This window comes from Mustelus asterias, chromosome 12 (genome assembly GCF_964213995.1).
Source record: "Mustelus asterias chromosome 12, sMusAst1.hap1.1, whole genome shotgun sequence".
NCBI classification, from domain to species: domain Eukaryota; kingdom Metazoa; phylum Chordata; class Chondrichthyes; order Carcharhiniformes; family Triakidae; genus Mustelus; species Mustelus asterias.
The window spans coordinates 86,723,094-86,748,314 of record NC_135812.1 but is presented as its reverse complement, the minus strand read 5'-3'; the positions used below and the strand labels follow the sequence as shown (position 1 = coordinate 86,748,314).

The following is a 25,221-nucleotide window of genomic DNA, read 5'->3' as shown; positions in this document are numbered from 1 at the left end:
TTTTACTGGTTGTTTGAGGAATGAGAGTACAGAACTCCCTCTATTAGGCAGAAATTGCAACACAAAAATGGTGGAAATTCCTCTCCCCAAAGAGGCAGCTTTGGAGGTTCAGATGATGAAATGGGCAGAAGCATCATAGTTGGATGTCAATGCGGAGAAGTGTGTAGCCTTGGACTTTGGGAGAACTTGCATGAAAAGAGGGTATGTTATAAAAGGTGAAAAAGTGTGTTACAACCAGGTGAGGAGGAGTGAACTGGTTTCCCTCTATTCAGTCTCCTCAGTTGGTCACAACAAAGGTTCTTTAAATTTATTTTCCAAATTGATGCCTTTTTTGAAATCCAAATGTATTTTTATTATCTATGCAGTGAATAATAAGGAGCCAATGAGTTTTTCTTGAGTCAAAGAAAGAGCAAGTTTACTCGCCATTAAAACCTAGAAAAAAAAATAAAAGATGTGACATAACACACACACAGGTATCAGGAGTAATACAGTACAGTATTGAGTCCAAATAAAAGTTAAAATAATATGTGGTTAAAAGTCCTTTGCCTGTCTTTGAGACAAAGACTGTTAATAATTGCAGCTGCTTTAAGTTATCTGGTTCCTTGGAGCAGGTAGATATGGAAGACGTTGTAATTCTATACTAAAAGGAATTTAGAAGAATAAGCGGTGTCCTTAAAGAAACACACAAGATTCTGAGGGAGCTTGACAGGTAGATGCTGAGAGCATGTTTCCCCTTGTGGGGGAATCTAGAACTCGAGGCCACCGTTTAAAAATAGGTGGTCTCTCATTTAAAACGGAGATAAGGAGGAAATTCTTGTCTCAGCAGGTCATTAACATTAACATTTGGAATGCTCTTGCCCTGCAAGGAATGGAGGTTGGGTATTGAATATATCCAAGGCAGAGTTAGACTGAATTTTGATCTACAAGAGAATCTAGGGTTATTGAGGAAGGTAGCAGGGTTAGACAGGAAAGTGGAGTTTTGGCCACAATTAGATCAGCCATGATCTCATTGAATTGTGCAATGGACCTAATGGGCTGAAAGGCCTACAGCTTCTACTATAGGTGGAATTTTCCCTTTTTTATGCAGAGTGTTGCAGCGATCAGGAAATGCAGCATCGAATCCGCCAGCCCCAACATGGCTTTCTTCACTGTATTGCTCAGAACTTCGTTGAAAAGAGTTGAAAGGCAGGTCACACAGGCAACTTAGTTTTTCATAGATCAGGCCGCCATTTTTAAATGCTATCCCAGTACACGAAAGGTGGCATGGAACCCCTCTTATCCCTCCACACCTCCTTTCCATACAACACTACACCCCCTACCCCCCACCCCAAGCACACTTCCCCCAGAACTGCTGTGCCAGAGGCAGTCCCCAGGCAGTGTTGGGGTTAGTGTCAGGGGGCCCTGCCCAGTCATGACCCTCTCCCTCCTGAGCAATGCACCCACCTAAGCTCCTCCAGCAGGTCTGCCCGCTCAGTGCACGTTATGGGAGACCAGTTGTAATTCACACTGGCATGCCCTCACGGCAACATGAATAGATTTTCTAACAGGGACAGGAAGATGATCTGGCTTAGAGGCCTGACAATGACATAAAAATTTATTGCAATGGAATTCCTGACATTGAACATCATGTCACTGGCAGGGGCGGGAACAGTCGTGACAAGACTTATAAGTTGGTAAATTTTACAAAGAGGAAGGAGCATGTGCCGCAAAAGGCTTAGACCCTAATCCTGACTCTGCTTTTGGAGATAAACAAGATATCAGTTGTTATTCTCATTTCAGAATATATTGAGTACTCTGCTGCAGACTATTGAGTAGCTGATAGATTTCTCTGAGGGAACAGAATGTATCAACAGAAAATCCTATTTACTACTTCATATTTTGTTCACTTTTGGATCAGAAGATCAAAAGTAACAGTAACAAAAATCCATTGTACTAATAGCACCCGCTGGAAGCAAACCATATTTCTATTCATGTTGAGGTTAAGGTATCAGTGGACATGAACATGTTTACATTTTTAAAGCAATGTAAGCGATTTTCCAAATCGCAGTGTCAATAGAAAGCCTGCCAATAACAAACTGTAAATCAATTCTAGATCTGTCTGTTTTTCTGACACTTTATATCTGTGCTAGGAAAATGATCCCCAATCTAAAAAATAATTAATTTGCATCAGTATTCTTACAGAGATTTGTTATTATCAATGCTCTGTTAATAACCAGCAGGAAACTAACATCAATGTATAATGCAAGAGTTCAAGGGCACAAATTTAGCAGGACAAGCTGGAACTTTGTGAACCTACATAAAACAGCTGTGATTTCTCCACTGAGTACGTCACGATTCATTTTGGCAATACACACGATGGCTGAATGGGATATTCAGTGGGCTAAATAAATTAAAATTATTGCACCAGAAATATACGAAACACAACATCCAAATAAGTTTATACTACACAACAACTGCAATGTTTGTGAGAAACCATGTTTGCTCTGACATTACTGTGCAACCAATATCCAGAAATAATGAAGGATGAATTCTACATCAGGTGAGACTCACTGAAGAAATGCTTTTCACTTTTCTTTGGTCTAGAGTCTGGTTCCCTCTGGATTTACAGTGCACAAGCTCAGCATCGATGCAAAGCAAAGAGTCCTTCACACTGACACTAAACTTACAGTAAAATACTGTAGTTTCAGTATGACTCATGTAATGAGAATCAATCAGTAAACTTATCTGAATAGCTGAGCCATGCCACATCCCCAGCCAAGTTGTTCCAGTGCAACTACAACCCGACGATGTAGAAAATTATCCTGGTATGTCAAGAAGAGCAAATCTAAAGTTTATTTATTAGTGTCACAAGTAGGCTGACATTAACACTGCAGTGAAGTTACTGTGAAAAGCCCCGAGTCGCCACACTCCGGCGCCTGTTCGGGTACACTGAGGGAGAATTTAGCATGGCCAATGCATCTAACTAGCACATCTTTCAGACTGTGGGAGGAAACCAGAGCACAGGAGGAAATCCATGCAGACGCGGGGAGAACGTGCAGACTCAGCACAGACAGTGAACCAAGCCGGGAATCGAATCTGCGTCGCTGGCTAACCACTGTGTCACCCACTGTGCCACCCTGAAATCTGGCCAATTACCACCCCATCAGCATCCTCTTGATCATCAGCAAAATAATGGAAGATGTTGTCTACAGTGCTCTCAAGCAGCACTTATACGGCAATAACCTTGGTCACTCATGCTCAGTTTGGATTTCACCAGGTCCATTCAGCTCCTGAACTCATTACAGCCTTGGTCTAAAGCCTTGGACAAAAGAGCTGAGCTCAATAGGGGTGGCGAGAATATCTACCCTTGATATCAAGGCAGCAATTGACCAACTGTGCATCAAAGAGCCCTCGCAAAATTGGATTCAACAGGAATCTGGGAGAAAACCTTCCAATAGCTGGTATAATATCACCCTAAAGCAAGATGGTTGTGGTGCTGGCTTTGATTTTCCAAAGTTCCCTCGATTCAGAAACTGTCCTATTAGATTAGATGTTGGCAAATGTTATGCCACTTTACAAGAAAGGAGGGAGAGAGTAAACAGTGAACAACAGACCATTTAGCCGAACATCAGTTTTTGGGGAAATCACAGAATTGTTACAGTGCAGAAAGAGACCTTTTGGCCCATTGTGTCTGCACTGGCCCCCAGACAAACATCAAAACAGGGCCATTCCCCTACACCCGTGGGATCTATTACTAAGAAAGTCTTAACAATGCACTTAGTAAAGCATATTATGATTAGAACTAGTCAACTTGGTTTTACTAAAGGGAAATACTGTTTGACAAATTTATTAAGAGTTTTTTGAGAATGTAACTAATATGGTAGATGAAGGAGAACCAGTAGATGCAGTATATCTGGATTTCCAAAAGGCATACCATAAGTTGCCACATAAAGGATTAATAGGTTCATGGAGTTGGGGGTGATATTTCAGCATGAATGGAGGGTTGGTTAATTGATAGTATGCAGAGAATCCTTTTTCTAGTTGGAAGGCAGTGAATGGTGGAATGGCACAAGGATTAGTCCTGGGGCCTCAGCAATTTGTAATCTATATTAATGACTTGGATCAAGGGACAGAGAGTAATGTATCAAAGTTCATTTGTGATAACAAGCTAGGTGGGAAGGTAGGCTATGGGGGGGCACAGAGAAACTGCAAATAAATATAGAGAGGTTAAGCGAGTAGGCAACAAAGTGGCAGATAGGGGATAATGTAGGGAGGTGTGACGTGTTAGGGACAGGAAGGGGTTCAATTTAAACAGTCCTGATTTCTCCTCTCAGCACATACGTTCCTTTAACACATGTATCTCTGATTTCCTGTCTAATGCTTTTCCCAACATTACCGTTACAGTTTGGTGGTCTGTATACCATCTCCATCAATGTTTTTTGCTCCTTGTTGTCTCTTAACTTGACCCACACAGATTTCACACCATCTATGCTAATATCTTTCCTCAATAGCGTACCAATGTCATCTTTAATCAACAATGCAACTCCACCACCTTTTCCTTTCCGTTTGTCCCTCCTAAACATTGAATAGCCCTCAATGTTTATTTCCCATCCTTGTGCACCTTAGAGCCACGTCTCCATAATGCCAACTATATCATACTCCTTTACATCTATCTGTGAAACTAATTCATCCATTTTATTTCGAATGCTCTATGCTCTGAGCATTCAGGTACAAAACCTTAAGGTGGGCACTTTTAACGTTTCTTTCCCTTTCCTACTATTTTTTACTCGGTCCTTATCTGACTCTGGCCCTTGATTTCTCTGCCTATCACTTTCCTTATTCTCCTTACTGTCTTTACCTCTTGTTCTTAATTTCCCCTGCTCTGAATCCTTGAAACCGCATCTGGAATACAATGTGCAGTTTTGATCTCCACATTTAAGAAAGGATATACTTGTATCGGAGATGATACAGCAAAGGTTCACTAAATTGGTCCTTAGGATGAGAGGGTTATCCTATTGTAAGAGGCTAAGTAAATCGGGCTTATATTCACTGGAAGTGAGACTGAGAAACCTACAAAATTCTGAAGGGGCTTGATCTGATGGATGCTGTAAGATTGTTTTCACTGGTTGGAGAGTTTAAAACATGGAGTTTTAAACTGTCTGAAAATAAGGGACCAACCACTTAGTACTGAGATAAGGAGAATTTCTTCATTCAAAGCGTTGTAAATCTTTGAAACCTTCTACCCCAGAGCGGTACATTTAAGGCTGCGATAGAAGATCTTTCGTATCTCATGGAATTGAAGGATATGGATAGTGGAGGAGGGGGGGAAATGAAACCCAAGATAAATGAAACCCATGATCATATTGAATGGCAGAACAGGCTTGACAGGCCATATGTTCATTCTACACCTGCACCTATTTCTTGTATTCTTGTTCGAGACATCATTGTTGAAGTTCCTTAGGGTAGTGTCCTCGGCCCAACTATCAACTGTTTCATCAATGACTTTGCTTTCATCATAATTATTTACTTATAAGTGTCACAGGTAGGCTTACATTAACACTACATGAAGTTACTGTGGAAATCCCCTAAGATCAGAAGTGGGAATGTTTGCTGATGATAGCAAAATATTTCGGACCATCCACAATTTCCTCAAATGTTGAAGCAGTCCAAATCCATATGCAGCTCGGACAACATTCAGGCTTAGGCTGATAAGTGGCAAGTAACATTTGTGCCACATTGGTGCCAGACAATGACCGTCTCCAATATGAGAGAATTAAACCATCTCTCCGTGATATTAAATGGCATTACCATCACTAAATTTCCCCATTGACAACATCCTGGGGTTATCATTGATCAGAAACTGAACTGGACCAACTATATAAATACTGTGGCTATATACACAGGTCAGTAACTGGGAATTCTGCAGTGAGTAACTCACCTCCTGACTCCGCAAAGCCTGTCCACTGTCTACAAGGCCCAAGTAAGAAATCTCGTGGAATATTCTCCACTTGCCAAGACGAATGCAGCTCCAACAACATTCAAAAAGCTCAATACCATTCAGGACAAAGCAGTCTGCTTGACTAGCACCCAATCCACCATCTTAAGCATTCTCTCCCTCCACTGCCAATGCACAGCAGCAACAGTGTGTAATATGTACAAGGTGTACTTCAGCAACTCTCAATGTACCTTCTTCAAGCCTGCAACTTCTACCACCCAGAAGGGTAAGTGCAGCAGACACATAGGAACACCTGCAAGTTCCCTTCAAGCCACACACCCTCCTGGCTTAGAACTATATCATTGTTCCTTTACTGTTGCTGGATCAAAATCCTGGAACTCCCTTCCCAACAACACCCTAGGTGTACTTGCACCAGATGGACTCTAGTGATTCAAGAAGGAGGCTCGCCAATATCTTCCAAGACCAATTTGGGGAAGGGCAACAAATGTGAGCCTTGCCAGCAACACCCACCTCCCATGGAAGAGATTTTAAAAAATACAGCTCAGAAAATCCCCGTTTCAAAAGTCCCCCAGCACTCACTCTCAAGGTTCAAGCAGCAACAGTAGCCACTTGGGTGAGATACTGGACAGTATCTGATGCAACAATAGAGGCAACAATTTCAGAAAAAGTGGGAAGAAAATTGACAAGATAAAGTGTAAAAGAACATTCAACATTGACAGTATTCATCTAGTTTGTTCAGTAATGAACAGCTTCACATCTGACCAAAAATGAGTTGGTTCTCACAGCTGATCAAAGTATATTGACCCTCCCCACCCCCAACCAAAGTACATTAACACAAAAAAATTAATCATACCTATATAACATTTGATCACATATCTCATAAACATCTCAAAATACTGCTCATACAATGAATAACTTTTAAGTGGAAGAATAATTTCATTGGCAAATAATAAAGACAATTATGCAGAAATCAGGATCCCACAGGGAGTTATAAAATTAACAGTCAGTTAATCTGCTTACTGCTGTAAGTAGTGAAGAAAGGAATGTTATCTTGCAGCTCAGAGAACTCCCTGCTCTTTAAATCTTTAGCATCCACCTGAACCAATGAAACAGGCAACCAGATCTTAAGTTTAATGTCTCATCCAAGGGGCAGTGCAGCTGACATCTCTGTTTCCAAGTTGGAGAACCATTTCAAATATTTTAATTGAAATTTCAGCCCAATTCATATGTGCTGAAGTCCTAATGGAGTGGGGCTTCAATCTGAAAGTTATTTTGCTTCTGAGACAAGACTGCTGCCAAGTGAGCCAAGCTAACATCTAAAAGTGCAAGCATATGCCAGTCTCATTCAATGTCCAGAAAAAAGTTGCACTTATATAATGCTTTTAAGATCCTTAGATATCTTAAATTTCTTCACAGCCATTGAAAATCTTCTGAACGAATGTCATTGTTGTAATGTAGACAAACACAGCCGTCAATTTGCCCACTTGAAGGTCCCACAAAGATAATAATATTATTTCGGGGTCAGTATCTTTTACAACACTGGGAGAACTCCCCTGTTTTTCACATAGTACCATGGGATCTTTTAAATCCACTTACGACAGCATAGGCCTTGTTTTAATGTCTCAGCGGAAAGATGGCAGCTCTGAAAATGGAGCACTTCATTGAAGTATCGGCCTTATGGTGCTCTCTGGAGTGGGTCTTGAACCCACAACTTTCTGACTCAGAGGAGACCCACTGATGAGACTAGGCAGACAACAATAGAATATTAACAATCCAACATGATTGTGAATTTTGAGCCTATAATGATCGATTACAATGGTCAGGATATTTCAGATGGAGGGGGTTTCCCTCCCTGTCATCCGAAGAGTCAGCGGAGAACACATCACTGCTAACTCTACCTGCCCCACAGTCATTTCAAGTTCCCATGAGCATCAATTGGCTGCAGGCAGGACTTCTATCCCTCACTTGGGAAGAATTCCTCCCTGAGAGGGCGCCTGGTCAAACTGATCGCTTGCAGCTCTCTGGTCCCTGCAGTGACAGGACCTTCAGCGGACAGAAGAGGAAGTGCTTCAACATATCAGAGCCTAGGTCCCGAGACTAGATGGAAAGGTAAAGTTTACAGGTCCAGGGCGGGAAGGGTAGGGAAGTTCTGGAAGGGGGACAGGGAGGGCGTGGAAAGTGGGGGAAAGGAATGTTGGGGAGAGGCCAGGGGAGGAAAGTCCAGTGGCCACCAAACCAAACCTTAAAGTTAGAAGAGAGCTCCTGATGGAGGAACCCCCACACATCTGCCCGGAGCTTAATCCTGATAATTTTTGGGCTTCCCCCAAGCTTGTGAAATCCTACTGCTAGCCTAAAAATTAAGGCTGAGTGGGAAACGGCCATTAAATGGCCACTTGAGAGCCTCGATTGGGGGATGGGTGGGTCTGAAGCCGTGCCCACTTCAGCATAAAATCACTGTAAGGTCGAGGTAGGCGAGAACCTAAAGGGAAGCCCGTTCCTTGTTTCACACCCCCGCTATTTCTATTTCATTGTTGCCTAAAAGCTTGTTGTTGGGGGAGTGTGAAATTCAGGCCAATATTTCTGTGGAGCTTTTGCAATGTTAATGTAATGTAACTTGCACATTAAGACTATACTGTAATTATTAACTGTTTTGAACATAGTTAATTTAAAAATTGCAATGATTTTGGTATTCTGTACCATGGTGGGCCAATTCATTTTCATGATGAATGTGTGGCTTGAGATGCTAATAACACGTAAAGACAAAATCCTTTCTAAATTGTAAATAGCCAGCAAGTGCACAGCTGATAAAATCGCTATTATAATCGCAGTGAACACCAGCACCAAAAACTGGAATGAATATTTACAAGCCAAAGTGAGAGAATTTTCTCTCTCTACAAGGCAAATTCCACATGTCAGTGTACGGTAAATTTTCAAAATCCTGATCCAAATATGGCTTTTTATTAAGATTTTTAAAATAATACAATGCAGTATTAAAATATATAATACTTAGAAAGATGATCGATAAAACTGAAGTTGTTCATGTGTGCATTCAAATACCTAATGATCTGAAGTCCTTCCATATTATCATGAAAAAACAGATCATTAATATTCTGTCACAGTTCACAGAACTGGCAACCTCAGAAAGTAAATGAAAAGATATCCAAACCACTGCTATAGAAATGTATTCATGCTATTTATACAAGTTCTGTTTTACCATTATATATCTGCATGGTGGTAAGAGGCATAAAGAAAAAATTATGGGGAGGTCAAAATTGATTGTAAATATGTGAACTTCATTGCTATTTATTGGAAGCATTATTCGCAAGTGTATGGGGGACTGAATGCACAAAATGAAAAATGTGGTCGGCACTTTGCTGTAATTAATTCTTAACATGTTTTATATTGTTCTTCTGTCGTCCCTATTTCCTTGAATTCCTCATCAACATTACCCTAATACATTGAATTACGCAGGATACACAGCTCAGAAAAGACTTCCGCCCAGCCAGTCCATGCCAGTATTATGCCCCATTCAAGCTTCCGCCTGTCTTTCCTCAATTAAATCTTTCAGCATAACTCTCTATTTCCATCTCTCTCACATATTTATCAAGCATCCAATTAAATGCATCTATACTAGAGTTTCCCAAACTTTTCAAGTCATGAAACCCCTAGTGACCTCACAAGAGCATTATAGGTGCAACACAAGAATCAAATGTAAACAAATCATTTTTTTTGTTTTCATTTGATATATCTATGCATATATTAGGAATTAGGAAGAGGCACACAAATGACCAATACATTCTCCAACTACATACCCCCTTCAGATTAGCCCCTGGCCAAGCCACCTTCCCATGGACCTTTAATATTAATCCCTGGAAGTAGTATCCACTTTGAGTGGATAATCTGGTAATAATTAAAGCATTCTTATTTTAAAAAAACTTAAGTTTTACCTTTTGCAGCATGGTGGCACAGTGGTTAGCACTGCTGCCTCACAGCGCCAGGGACCCGGGTTCGATTCCCGGCTTGAGTCATTGTCTGTGTGGAGCCTGCACATTCTCCCCGTGTCTGAGTGGGTTTCCTCCAGGTGCTCCGGTTTCCTCCCACAGTCCGAAAGACGTGCTGGTTAGGTGCATTGGCCATGCTAAATTCTCCCTCAGTGAACCCAAACAGGCGCCGGAGTGTGGCGACTAGGGGATTTTCACAGTAACTTCATTGCAGTGTTAATGTAAGCCTACTTGTGACACAAATAAATTTTTAAAATCTTTTAATTGAAGGAACAATGCTGATTCTCATATTGGACACACTCATCTCTCTCTCCCTCACACTGTACATGCACGCATTCACGTCTCTCTCACATTCACATACAGACACACACCTCTCTCATTCACCCCTCTCACAAACACAGTCACCCCTAGCAGCTAGGCCATTTCAGAGGTTAGTTAAGAGTCAACCACACTGATGTGGATCTGGACTCACATGTAGGCCAGACCAACTAAAAATTGCAGATTTCCTTCCCTGAAGGGGATTGGTGAACCAGGTGAGTTTTTACAACGATAGACTCATGGACATTATTAGACTTTTAATTCCAGAGTTTTTATTATATTCAAAATTCAACATCTGCCATAGTGGAATTCGAATTCAGGTCCCCAGAACATTACCCTGGGTCTCTGGTTTACTAGTCCAGTGACAATACCATTTCAGCAATACCTCCTCATGTTAATGATATCCAATTACTGATGTGCCACCAGAGTAATTCTCCAAACACCCGTTCTTAAGAGGACAACATTACCTCCAAATAAACAAGAACAATTAGGTGTGGGCCATAAATGCTGGTCTAACCGGCGAAGCCCACATCCCATGACTGAATATTAACAACAATAAAATCAGCCTTGCATTACTCAACTGTTTAAAATCCAGAAGCCACGGTAGCAGAGAATTCAAAAATATTCCAAGTATTTGAGTGAAGTCATTTCTCTTATCTCAGTCCCATTGAGTTGACTGATTATCTGAAATCTGCCCAGCAACACTCTTCCCGCGTCCTCCCCTTTATATATTCAAAAACCAGGGGAAACAACCTCCCAAATTTTTCAAACCCTTTCATAATTGTATCAATTAAACCACCTCAGTTTTCCCTAATCTCGAGATAAATGTAGCCCAATATATTCTACCTCTCATCAGAGAACATCCCTCTGATTATGGCAAACTGATATGGTGACCTTACCCTAATAATCCCTCAAAATATTTTTTAAAAGTGCACGCAATACTCCAGGTATGGTCAAAGCTCGAGGAACTTTTTGTCAAAGCCCTTGCAATAAATGCTGACATGCCATTTATCTAGTAATTTCTTTTTGTGCTGAGATGCATACCTTTTGTGCTCTTTGTATGTGCACACCAATTACCATTGAACATCAATACTTCGGCTTTCCAATACCATAAAAAGGAGCAGCTACACCTTCTACTTTTACAAAGTGCATCAATCGTTTTGCCACCAGCTCCTACTGTTCAATCCTTGCTCTTGGTCGTGTGCTTTTCTACCCAGCAACAAAAGATGGAATAAATCAAATAGGCCTATCAGAGAAAGGCCTCTGGGATTACTGAATGCTGAGACTAGTCAGCCTACCAGCATCCAGTGCCCCAACAGACCTTGCTCTGATTGGCATATTTCATTGCTGTGATTATTTTTGAAATTGGTCGGTTGCTTGTTTCGAACCAGCGTTTGCCAGTCACGTGGTGGCTGCCAGTTCCACAGACCCCCTGGAGACATTTCATGGATCCCTCGGGGTCTGCAGACCCTAATTTGGGAACCCCTGATCAATATTATTTGTTTCAGTCACTTCTGTGATTGAGAGTTTCATTTTCTCACCACTCTGCAATCACCACTTCCTTTGCAGAACCTGGAAAAAGTATTCAAGGTGCTGCCGCCTAGTCATTGGCACCTCCCTTCCCCCATTGCCTACATATTTCTGCACATATCAATCTGCTCAACCATTCACTCTTATCCACCATTAATGTTCTTTTCCTCAGTAAAACCATTTGCTCTCTTTCATCCTGGTGATTCATCATGGTATGACTCTCAACTTCACTCCAACTCCAAGAGGCATAGACTGGTTTATCTGGTTTAGACATTCATTATCATATTTCTGGCTGGACCACATCAAAGGTTATTAGGGTTCAACCTTCCCAGCCAAAACCTTCCACAACTCCAGGAAGATCATGGAGGGCAAAGATAATAATCTTTTCCACTTTATCAAACATCTCCTTAAGCCCCCCTCTTCACTTCCTCCACTCTTACCTCTCACAACATATGAGGAGTTTATAAACTTATTTGCCATTATTATTGAGATCAATATCCAGTTATGTTTGTTGCTTCTCCATTCCTCTTTTGCAGCAAGCCAAGTATCACCCAAGACATTCCCTTTTCTAGCCCTGAAACTGTGACTTACTCTTTTTTTGTCTCTGACGCATATCAACCAATTCAAGAACAGCTTCTTCCATGTTGCCATCAGATTTTCCAATGGACCTACCTCATATTAAGTTGATCTTTCTCAACACCCTAGCTATGACTGTAACACTATATTCTGCACCCTCTCCTTTCCTTCTCTATGTACGGTATGCTTTGTCTGTATAGCACGCAAGAAACAATACTTTTCACTGTATACTAATACATGTGACAATAATAAATCAAAACTATCTCCCCTCATGTCATCTCTGAGGCTATCGTATTTATGAGACTTGCATTCCCACTAACCCTCTGACCACCACACTTTGTTTCCTGGCCCGCATGTCAGTTGAAATTGCGAATGGTTCTCTCTCCTCTGGCAATCCTTCACCCTTTTCAAAACTGCTTCACTACACTGCCTCTTCAAAAAACTCACCTTGGTTCCTCTACACTTAAAAATTACTGCTCCATCTCCAAACTTCCTTCTGTCTCCAAATTGCTTGAATATGTTGTTTTCTCCCAAGTCAGTGTCTATCTTTCATACCACTCCATTCTTGAATCTCTGCAATGAAGTTTCCACCCTGCCACAATATTAAAATGATCCAAGTCAAAATCACAAATGATCCTCTCTGTTGTGGCCACCATCTCTGCTCAAACTCATCAATCTCTCTATAGCCTTTCAGGTAGTTGATCGCATCATTCATCTCCAATGCCTTTCCTCTGTTATTCAGCTCTGTGGAACTGTCCTCACTTCTCCACTCTTACCTAACTCATCATAGCCACAGCATCTCCAATAACGGCTGTTTTCATCTAGTCGCAGTTAGGTCAATACAGTATCTCAATTAACATCATACGTGAGATCATCTAACTTAGCATAAACCAAAGATTAAGCTCAAGGCTTGTCATAGATCATAGCCTCCTTCTGCACTGTAGGGATTCTATCAGGCCCATCGAGTTTGTACCGACTCTCCAACAGAGCATCCTACCTAGGCCCACTCTCCCTGTCCTATCCCTGTAACCCCTGCACTTACCAAAGCTAATCTACCTAACCTACACATTTTTGGACACTAAGAGACAATTTAGCATGGCCAATCCATCTAACCTGCACGTTACGGACTTTGGGACTGCGGGAGGAAACCGGAGCACCCAGAGGAAACACACGCAGACACGAGATAACATGCAAACTCCACTTATACAGTCACCCGAGGCCGGAATCGAACCCAGGTCCCTGGTGCTGTGAGGCACCATGCTAACTACTGTGCCACTGTGACCCTTCAAATGATCCATACGGCTCAGTTCATGTGCATTAAAAAGATATGAAAACCTATAAATGTCAGACCAGTTTAATTGTCCAGTGTTTTCTGGGTTGCCAAGAATGACCATTGTTCAAATATTGCACAGGGAATGTGTTTAGTCATTTGCGGCCATTCCTTATGAAGTATTGAAATGCTTTGTTAAAGAATTAGTGTTGCTGCTGTTCCAACAGCATGGCATGCCACACTTGGACTTTCAAATGCTTTACTGAGTTAGGTGTCTGCAAATACTGAAAGTGAAGCTCTATGATGTTATTGATGTTATCATCCCCACTGTGCGAGGATTGGCAGCACCACTGAGAACACATTCAGGGTTTTGTTTGCAGTACAAATATTGATCCACAATGCCAGCGTGCTTGTGTGACCATGTCATGTGCTGCTGAGGTTGATGGAAATAAAGTGCCTGCAGTGCAGTCCAGAAAGAGTCAAACTATTTGATTGTTTTAAATGCAAACATAAGGGCTTTCATAATTAATTTGCTTTTTTGGGTCAAACATTGGTAAATATTAGCATTTCAAGTTTTTTTACACCATTAAAAAGCTTTTTTGATAGCAGTGAGATTATTATTGCTGATGTCATAAAAGATTCACAGCAAGGCTGTGACAGAAATGTTCCACTAGTTTCAATACCTACTTGCGGTAAAAATCAAAGTGGAAAAATTGGATATGAAATTTGTTTTTTGAATAAATGAAACCACTGAACTCACTAGTAACAAGGTTACAGGTGATATTGAAAGTCTTATAATCAATATTAGAATGACCTACTGTTCCCCATTTTATATTTTCATTCTCTCATGAATATTATCTGTTCCCTTAATACTTTGGATATAATTTCAGAGATCCTCCTTGTCACCTATGGCATCTTGCCCAAGTGACCATTCCTCAAATGTGAGTCTGGGTGAAAATTATCCACAGGTTGTTCATCATAATAGACAACACAGTGAAGCATCCTTGCATCATAACATCCACATTAATTTCTAACTGAGTTCAGTCAGGAATAGGAAACCTGTTCTATTGTTCTCTCCTTAAAACAAGGGAAATGTTGTAGCACCCCTACACCTGTCAAAGCTGAAATCAACTAATTGACTCAAACCTATATGGCTCAATATCATATTGGGCACTGCATTTATTATATAAATAGTGTGTTGTTGTTTTTAATTTATTGATTTTGCAATCATTTATTTTCCTGTAATTTAACATGTAACAAAATGGATACAGTAACGGTATAAGCCCCAACGTGCCAGCTACAATACTAACGACTTATGCTCCAGAACTAACTAGTGCAATTAAGTGGCACTTACACAGCTGCAGTTTGCGCACTGATGCTCCATTTGGTTTCTGTCAGGACCACTCGGCTCCTGACGTCATTACAGCCTTGGTCCAAACATGGATAAAAAAGCTGAATTTCAAAGATGACACATGAGTTCCTGTTGTTGACATCAAGTCAGCATTTGACTGACTGGCATCATGGAGCCCTGGGAAAATTGAAGTCAATGGGACTTGGCAAAAACTCTCCATTGTTTAGCATCATATCTAGCATAAAGAACGTGGTTGTGGTTGTTGGAAGCAAATCATCTCAGATTAGGGACATCACTGCAGGAGTGCCTCAGGGGATTGTCCTAGGCCCAACCATCTTCAGCTGCTTCATCAATCACCTTCCTGCTATGATAAGGTCAGAAGTGTGGATGTTCGCTGATGATTGCATAGTTTTCAGTATCATTCACACTCCTTAGAAACTGAAGCAGCAAGACTTGGATAATGTTCAGGCATGGGCTGAGAAGTGGCAAGTAACAGTGGTGCCACAAAAGTGCCTAACCTTCTGCAACAAGAGAAAATCTAACCATCTCCCTTGACATGTAATAACACCACCATTTGTGAATGCTCCACCATCAACATCCTAAAGGTTACCATTGAGCAGAAACTCAACTCGACCCACCATATAATGATGTGGCCAGAAGAGTAGATCAGAGGCCGGGAATTCTGCTACGGATAACTCACCTCCTGATTTCCCAACATCTGTGCATCATCTGCAAAGCACAAGTCAGGACCATAATGGAATAATATCCATTTGCCTAAATGAGTGAAGTTCCTAAAACCCTAAAGAAACTTGACACATCCAAGACAAAGCAGCCTGCTAGATTAGCATCTTTCCACCAGATAAGACTTCTTCCACTACTGCTGCACAGTGGCAGCAGTGTGTGCCAGCTACAAGATGCACTATAGAAACTTGTCAAAGCCGTTTGACTGCACCTTCCAAATCTGCAACCTCTATCACCTCGAAGAACAAGGGCAGCAGATGCATGGGATCACCACCACTTTCAAGTTCCCCTCCAAGTCACACACCATTCTGGTTTTGTAACTCTATCACCATTCCTTTGTTATTGCTGTCACAAAATGATGGAACTCCTTCCCTAAAAACACTGTGGGTGTACCTACACCAAATAGACTGCAATAGTTCGAGAAGGCATCTCACACTCATCTCAAGGCAAGCTATGGATAGGCAATAAAATCTGGCCTTGCCAGCAATAGTCATACCCATGAATGAAGAAAAGAAAATGTCAATTGGCTATCAAAGACAATGATTGATAGGCTATTCAAACACAAGGAGGGCTGGGGAGGACTGTCTACAGCTGCATTAATTGAACAGCAAGAAGGAATGTGGATTGACTATGTTTTATCCTCTCTAATGAAAAAACTTGAGCCCAATTACAATGCCCATGCAACTGCTTAGAATAATATTCACTAATTCAGGACAGGTCACAGATTTAATGTGGGACATTCTGGCTCCAAATGTTTATTGACAGTGGCTTTATCTCTGAACAATTCGAGAAATCTTTACTCTGCTTATCTAACTGTGAGAATTAAGTAAACTACAAATGGAAGATCATGAGAACACTGTGGATACTGCAGTAGATATTAATACAGAGCTAACAACATTATAGAGGTATTCTAAAGAATCTTTGTTGTGTCCTGCCAAACGTAAGCTAAATGGTGCTTGGATATGATGATATACAGGAAGAAGTCTCACAACACCAGGTTAAAGTCCAACAGGTTTATTTGGTAGCAAATACCCTAAATAAACCTGTTGGACTTTAACCTGGTGTTGTGAGACTTCTTCCTGTGTTCACCCCAGTCCAACGCCGGCATCTCTACATTATGATGATATACACACGGCTTTTATGTTAAATAGACACTATCATTTGTGAAGAGGTGAAATCATGGTACTAAATATAATATTCTATGTAGTTCAATCGTAAAGTTGCAGATTGTTCAATGTTATGATCCTGTTTACACTGATAAACGAAGAAATTAAAACTTCCAGTTAATAGCTGAATGAATGATGCACCAAGATTTTACATTTTAATACATTTACTGTAACAAATGAATGAAAAGCACTATTGACTAAAAACAATTTTCTTTTTGTTGGCAACTAATACATTCAACTACAGAAAGCAATGTCCCCTTATTAGCCCAACTGAAAAACACTTCATAGATCAACTTTAGATGGTCCTTTACAGAGACATTACATTTTCCCAGAGTCAATCCAAAGTAACTCTTAGCTCCTGAAGGTTTAATCCCATTCTTTTATTTTTTCAGTCTGGTAACTTGCATTCTTAGCACTGTCTTTCACAGTTAGGTGTTCTTTTCAAGGAGTCTTTCCCTCTAGCCCAATCTAAACAATGTTTCCAACCTTGTTTTGACTCTCAATGAATTTGATATTTTTAATCCAGGTACAAGGACCTGCAGTCCTGTGCAGGGAACCACACAGACATTTTTTCAGTCTCTAACTGCTCTCTCTCTCTTCCATATATAGGGAGGGTGAAATCTAATGACTAAATGGCAGAGTGTTGGTTGCGGTGAGAAAATCAGCATGTTTTTCTCCAGAGAAACCAGTTGGTTTTCTCTCCAGATTTTACAACACTGTGCAAAAAAAAATCAAGGGGACATGTTTCACACCGTCCTATATGGGAGTGAGGCCTCAACATGCCGGCAAAACCCTGTGGTTCAGAGATAGGGTGCCATTCTTAAAGGGCACCCTATCAGAACCTGAGTAAACCTCCCCCCACTCCACCACGGAGGTCTCAGGGACTCCCATCCCCACCCCCCAATCAGAGTCGGCACTTCTCTACCCCCCCCCTCGATCATTGGCCCCTTTCTCCTCCCCTGATGATCTGCACCTTCCCACATTCTCCTCCTTCCTTCCGCATGCTGTCTGAGTCAGCACCCACCTCCACCACCACTCCTGTAGAGAGTGCCTGTTAATGACATGCTGCTGTATTAAAATGAGCTTTCTGCAGTCTCGTGACATGTTACACGCCATTCCACCAGTGAGGGGCCAGTAAGATTGGAACTCGGAAAGTCGCCACTATCAATTGCACTCTTCAGAGTTTGAGCACATGCTGTCATATAGAGTGTGCAGGCTCAAAATCACCCACGGAGACTCAAAACCCTGCCTGTGATGTTTTGTGATATTCAAGGAAAGCCTATAACCTGATCGGTACAATGGCTTCCTCTGCATCCTCGCTAATGACAATGTGAATCACATGGGCATTGTATCTAGTTAGAAATGCTTATTAACTGACCTTGAGAGTCCAATTCTCTTTCATCTTGGAACTTTGGCAGCTTACAGCACAACTGTTTACAAACAAATATTTTCAGCACCTTTCTGGGACTTTGGGAGACTCAGAATCTACCTGTTTTGAACTCAGAGACTGCTGCCATTGTCTCCAACTGTGAACATATTGCATCATCACCCCAGTAACATAATCTGGACATCCCTTTGATCTTTAACTGCAATAGACCTGTTGTCAAACAGGCGTCAGAACAGGTCATATGACCCATTCTGTTTTATGGTAAATTAAAGGTTCAGTTCCAAAACATGACAATCTTATAAACCTCATAATTGTAACACATCTGATATCTTTAGACACACCTCAAACTATTCACAGACTGATGCCAGTACATTTTTGCTTCAACCTGGTGTTCGTGCAATCCTGATATTTTTTCTACTTCCTATGGTGTAAACACAAAAAAGCAAAGTATAAATTTTAGTGAAGTTTAATTAAAAAGATATAACATGAATATTTAGAATTCTTCTGAAATTTACTTTGACGTTCTTCCAAAATCCTGTGTTATCAATCTGTTTGTTACATGGGGTGTGACTTGCTTTCAGAACGTTTCCGTTCATTTCTATGCTTGTAACAGGATGACTGATAATGAATAAAAATGCCACGCACTTCTTATCAAGGGTTATTACAGGCTCTCACAGGTATCTCATTTCCGCAGATCTCCCCCACGGCCAAGTCCTGGTAGCCTTCACTACTCAGATGAGGATGTGAGCACAAAATACAATGACCTAATCCCAGCAGAGAGCAGCAGCCTGACCGAGAAACCCTCTGAAATATCAGACTCTCAGGTAAGCACCATTCTGTCGGGAATGCCGTGATACCCAAGGTAGCTAGAATTTTCTTGGAAATGTAAAGCACTGATTCAAACGGCACTCAGTGTTACAGGTCGGACTTTCTCCCAGTTTCACAACTTGGGAGTTCACATCAGTAAGGCGGTTACCATAAGCAAAACAAGTATTCTGTGAATCAAAATACATGTGTCATGAATAACAGAGTATCCGACAAGATGGACAATTATTCTTTTACTCTAGAGCATCAGAGATCACATAAGACGCTGAGAATGTTCTTCTGTTACCCAGAAGTAATAAATAATATAAAATTAAAATAAAATAAATGTAATGCTTTCTGATGAACAGGCTAGAACAAAGAGATAAGTTTACTTTTAAGAAGCAGTAATACACAGGATACTATACTAAAGTTACACAATCTAGAAAATGTCTCAACATTCTTGTACTATTTCATAGACATTACATGAGAGAGAACCTCACCCCACCTGGTTGATTCACTATGTGCAAAACATGTAACTGAGAATCACCTAGCTCTTCAATTGTACTTTTTTAAATGATGTTGTGGCAGGTTCAATCAGTTAAACAATTTATTTTCAATGGGAAAACCATTAAGATGTCGCCAATTTTTAACGCTCAAGTAAATGTAGTTTGAACTGTCAAACATTGGCCACACAATGTTTTGCTTGTTTTCACACCTCGCTGTAAGTGAAATCATAACTTTTTGATTGTCATGACCTGAGTTGACAGAAAAATTTCCCATCATCCATTGAATCAGCAATAACTTAATTAGATTGAGTTCAAAGCAGCTTTGGCCCAAATAGCTATCTGTGATTCTTTTACGCAAATATGATGAACCTTCTTTGAATGAATTTATCCAATGAGTTGCTAAGACCAGAAAAATGACAGGTTTGATCTATTGATTTTTACTTTGCATTGAGTTAAGTTGATCTCAGCTCAATAGTGGCAGAGATACAATAAGGGACCTCAGTATCCTTGAGTGGAATTATTACATCAATTGATATTCCTGTTCTAGGGTGCTGTTCAGTATTGTAGCTGAAAGTCAAATAGCCTCTCAATGCTCATGGATGAAGCCTCAATTATAGATATTAGACGCTTGGATAAGGCTCAGAGAGAGCCTGGTAATTCATAATCCAGAAAGGAATTGACATTTTCAAGAAAAGAGACAAGGGTGAAAAATTAAAGAGAAAAGTAAAGTAAGAGATTTTCCAAAATTTCGTAATGTGCCTCCATGTTAAATACAAGGTGTTCAGAAAAGATAGGAAAGAGGGAGGGCTGGGGGTATTGGTTTAGGAGAGCATTGCAGTGCTGGAGAAAGAGGATATCACAGAGGATTCAAGGACAAAATCAATTTGTGTCGAGCTAAGGAACAAAAAGAGAGCAATTACATTGCTCGGTGCAGTCAATAGACCACCAACTAGTGAGAAGGATGTCAAAGAACAAATCTGTAGACAAATTACAAAGAGATACAAGCATTATAAAATAGTTACGATGGAGAACTTTTATTACCCAAGTGTAGACAGGGACAGTCGTTGTGTAAAGGACAAAGAGGGGCAAAAGTTCCTCAATTGTGTTCAGGAAAATTTTCTGCAGCAGTATGTGTCCAGTCCAACAAGAAAAGATACACTATTAGACCCACTTCTCGAAAATGAGGTGAGCCAAGTAGACCAAAGGAGGAATTTTCCCAAAGAAATGACTATGTCATCTCGGGCGAGTAAACTAGTACAATCCATGCAAATCAGATCACAATTGTCCCAAGGATGAGAAACGTCAATTATGAGGATAGATGGGAGAAGTTGGGATTGTTGAGAAGAAGGCTTAGAGGAGATTCTATACAGATGTTCAAAATCATGAGGGGAATGGACAGAATAGATAGGGAGAAACTGTTCCTGCTCGTAAGGTTCAAGAACAAGAGGGTGTAAATTTAAAGTGATTTTCAAAAGAAGCAAATGTAATGTGGGAAAAATCTTTTTCACACAGTGAGTGGTTCGGGTCTGGAATGCTTTGCCTGGAAGTGTAGTGGAGGTAGTTTTGATCAAGGCATTCAAGAGGGTGTTAGATGATTATTTGATTATTATTGAAGTGTGCAGGGGTACGGGAAAAGATAGGGGAATGGCACTAAGTCATGATACTCATTTGGAGTGCTGCTGCAGACACAATGGACCAAACGTCCTCCTTCTGCTCTGTAACAGTTCTGTGATTCTGTGAGCGATTTTGGAAAGAAAAATGAAAGTAATTAACTACATCGCAGAAGTGCACAACTGTCTATTAGTAAGACATTAATTAGATTTTCCACTCATTTATAGTCAGTGGCAAGGCTATGTAGAAAATGTTTCAGATTAGTATTCAGGTGAAGACTCCTTCAGCAATGTCTAACTCATGAGAACATTTGCCTAATTCTACTAAAATTCATCTAGAATCCATTGCTGATTTTGATATTCCTGGTGATAATCATTTCAAATACACAGCATCCTTTCAAATCAAGGTTAATGACATGAGAAGAAGGGATTACATATTTCTGGTCCACACACAATGTAAATCTTGTGCTAAGATTAATATACAGACCATCGTTTGAACTAGTGAAATATATGATGCAATTTCTTAAAATGAAGAGTACCATTTTCTTTATATTCAGCATAAGGAAGCAGTGTGTTCCTACATTGATTTTGATCAAACTTATATTGCTCCCTCTGTCTATATGTTACCCAATTTATCTACGTGTTGCCTGGAGCAACCATCATATCACTCGCTAAATAGTTTAAAATTATTATTCGACTGTAAGTTGTGTTAACTTATGGAAAAAGGTGGGGTCAGGATATATAGGAATAAGTAAATTTGCCAATGAATAGTTTATCATCAATGGGAATAAGTGAAAGATAGAATAATTTAAAGAATGAGAAAGTGATCCTAGATGCTGTCCATCAACAGGATGGATGAAGACTAATTCAATTTCCTCAACGAGAATGAGTGAGTTTTAAGTAACTTGCAACACTGAAAATTTAAGTCAGCAAGCTTCTAGGTTGAAAGTGAGGTTTTTTTCCTATGAACCTTAAAGGAAGGCAGCCTGACTTTCATTTATTTCTATCTGACACTCAGTTGCTGGTAGGATATATGATGTTATGATGGACTTGACAGCAAGAAATATGGGAGTGTGGGTGTGTAAGTACCACCTTGGTTGGATATCATGAATACAATGATAAATAAGAAAAAATGTTCAGTAAGAAATAACAGTGTTGCAGCTTTACTGTAGATTGTAGCGGAGAAACATCTTCAATTTTATCCTTCAGTTCAATTAACTCATCCTAATTGCTGATTACTGGACTCCCAATTGTCCACAGGGGTTGAAGCTTGTCCCAATTGTCATGTGAAAAAGGATTAATATCTTGTAGTGAATTACAAAGCTGTAATTTAATTATGGAAAGATTTGTATTATGACAAAACATATGAGACATTCAAGTGGTTTCTAACCATTAATCGGATACCAGGATAGCATGACTGCCTTGAGCATGTCCTTTTGCTTCGTTATTCATAATTAAATGCATGGCTTACTTTTTTGTTGTCTAGTTTTTCTTTCGCGTCGAGAGACACCAATGTTATTTCATACGGTAGTCATTACCTCTGCTATTGAAAGTGGGCAGAGGTAATATTGTCACCTCTGTTTATCAGTATGTTTTTCTGTTTATAAATAACATATTGCACAACTATTGATGGATTTCAACAAAAATTATTATACAGTTGGGTATGGCCCAGGAAAGAAGTGGCAAAGGTGCAGATCCAGATCTCAGCATTTTGGAAAGGATCCATTAACATTGAGAAATAGGGTGAACTGTTTTTTTAATGTTATTGATTGTTTTAGAATGTGTGCATTGTCTCAACTGCTGTGGTGGAACTTTTCACAGCTGTCAATATGTGAGCAGTTTTCAGAGCAGGTTGTTGGATGTGGATTGGCCTGAAGCTTCCTCAGGCAGGGAAAAGCCTCACGGAAGAGCTGTGTATTTTTGATAATGTTGAGTTGACACAACATGGTGGAGCTATACACTCTTCTAAGTGTCCTTTTCACTTGTTCTTCGTGTAAGAGATTTGATAGTGAATTTCTGCAGGCTGTTTGACTACAGGAAATACTTAGCACACTTTAGTGTGATTACTGGGTCCCAGTCTGGAGTGTAAGTTATTTATCTCTTGAGATTATTACTGTATGTAATTGAGAACTCTTATGCAGTTATTTACCAATTTCATGTTCAGTAAATATTACAGAGTATTACTGAAAAAAGACATATTGTCAAAGCTTTTTGCCTTGCACTCATCAGGACAATTTGCAATACCAATGTAACAGTATAAGAATTAGCACTTAACAAAACTGTAAGTAAGTAATACTATCGAGGTTTTGGCTCTGGATTCGTTGCTAGATGAAATTCAGATTAGTGAAGACAAATATTTTAGGATGTTAATGATTTGAACTTCAATTTCAGACAGCTCAACCTTCTGTGAGATTAAAACTTATCAGCTCTTTATAAGGAAAAAAATCTGAAGGAACTGCTGGACATTGCAAAGAAAAATTAATAATGGAAACTTAGGCTGTTTCCCCATTGGCTGAATTTATATTTATATTTTGGTGTATAATACCAAGATGAGAACTGCCCAGTAAAAATATGAATTCATGAAAGAATTCTTGAACTGAATCTCTTTGAATCCACATGCTCATAGTGTCTATCTAATAAGAGGTGGAAAGGTCACTAGGATATTATGAAGATGTACTAATCTGGCACATGTAGTTCAACATTTGTTTCAAAATAAACTTTTAAAAATCTTTTTGTCACATTACATTCAAGTTACATTCACTTGAAATATTAAAATAGCTATAATAAATAGTATTCAAATTCCCAATGATTTTCTATGTCAACCTGTATGCCATAAATAGCTTCAGATCATAGCCTCATTCCATTTTTAGCATGACTGGAAAAGCTGGCCCTATTCCATAGTTATTCAACACTAACAAGGATTCAATACCTCCCACATCCAAGAAAACTTTTTTTTAAAATAGAAAACATATTGAGCAATGAATAAAGAGAGGCATCTGAAGCATTCATTACGGAAATGAAACCATCTATTTTCTGATATAAATCTTGGCTTCACAGAAAGCCGAGTATGTTTATGTAGGAGGCAAGAACAATATTGTTTCTTTTTCCTGAGCAGTTCCCACTTTAAAAGTAGTTATCCTTTATTTTGCTGTTAGCCAAAAATTCTTCAACAGCACCTTCCAAAGCCATGACCTTCATGATCTAGAAGGACAATTTAAGGGAATTCCGGATGAATAGATTGAAAAGGATATGTTAATGAGGTTAGATGAAGGAGGACGGGAGGAGGCTCGGGTGAAGCATAAACACTGGCATGATCCTGTTGGGCTGCATGGCCTGTGTCTGTGCTGTAAATACTATGTATTACTATGTAAATCTGGATGACTTCATTGGGAGTAAGCGATTATCTGAAACCACAGAACAGCCTGATTATTCACTCAACCTCATTTTTAATTGAATATTTGTTGCATTTTAACTTGTTATCTAAGACGTCATTTGGCATTGTTTCATTATAGGTTCTAGTGTGAAGGAAATGTTGAAAAGTAGTGCTGTTACAGTTGCTTAGCTTTGGTGCAGGCTGAAGCAAGTCAGCATATTGTGTTGATGTCAAGGCAGCTGCTTTTGCAAGGTTCATCAACAAGTCTGTTTAGAGCACAAGTAATACCTATTCATGTGAGTCACACTGTTCTTATTAAACTATGTTGGCCTTTAATTTAGTTATGTGTTGCTGTGGAAAGGGAGGAACATGATTGTCTGTTTTGCTTCAACTTGTTTATTGATTTGACACACTAATGTAGGAAATAATGCTGTGGATGCTGAAAATCTGAATTGAAAGCAAAAAAATGCATGAAGTACTTAGCTGGTCAGGTGGCACATATGGAGTGGAACAGTTAATGTTTCAGGTCGATGACCTTTCATCGGAACTAGGAAAAGTTAGAGATGTAATAAGTTTTGAATGAGGCGTAGGTGGACAACGACAAAAGGGAGGTCTGTAAGACGGCATGGAACCCATGCATGAAAATTTTTGGC

At 39.9% G+C, this 25,221-nt stretch overlaps 1 protein-coding gene across 1 annotated transcript in view; it reads left to right on the top strand.

Moving 5' to 3' along the window:
• sdk2b (sidekick cell adhesion molecule 2b) overlaps window positions 1-25,221 on the top strand; it is a 939,592-nt gene that overhangs the window by 888,871 nt on the left and 25,500 nt on the right. Inside the window, exon 44 of the mRNA XM_078225548.1 lies at window positions 18,970-19,099. Coding sequence (XP_078081674.1) covers window positions 18,970-19,099 — 130 coding nt within the window. The remainder of the gene's footprint in view (window positions 1-18,969; window positions 19,100-25,221) is intronic.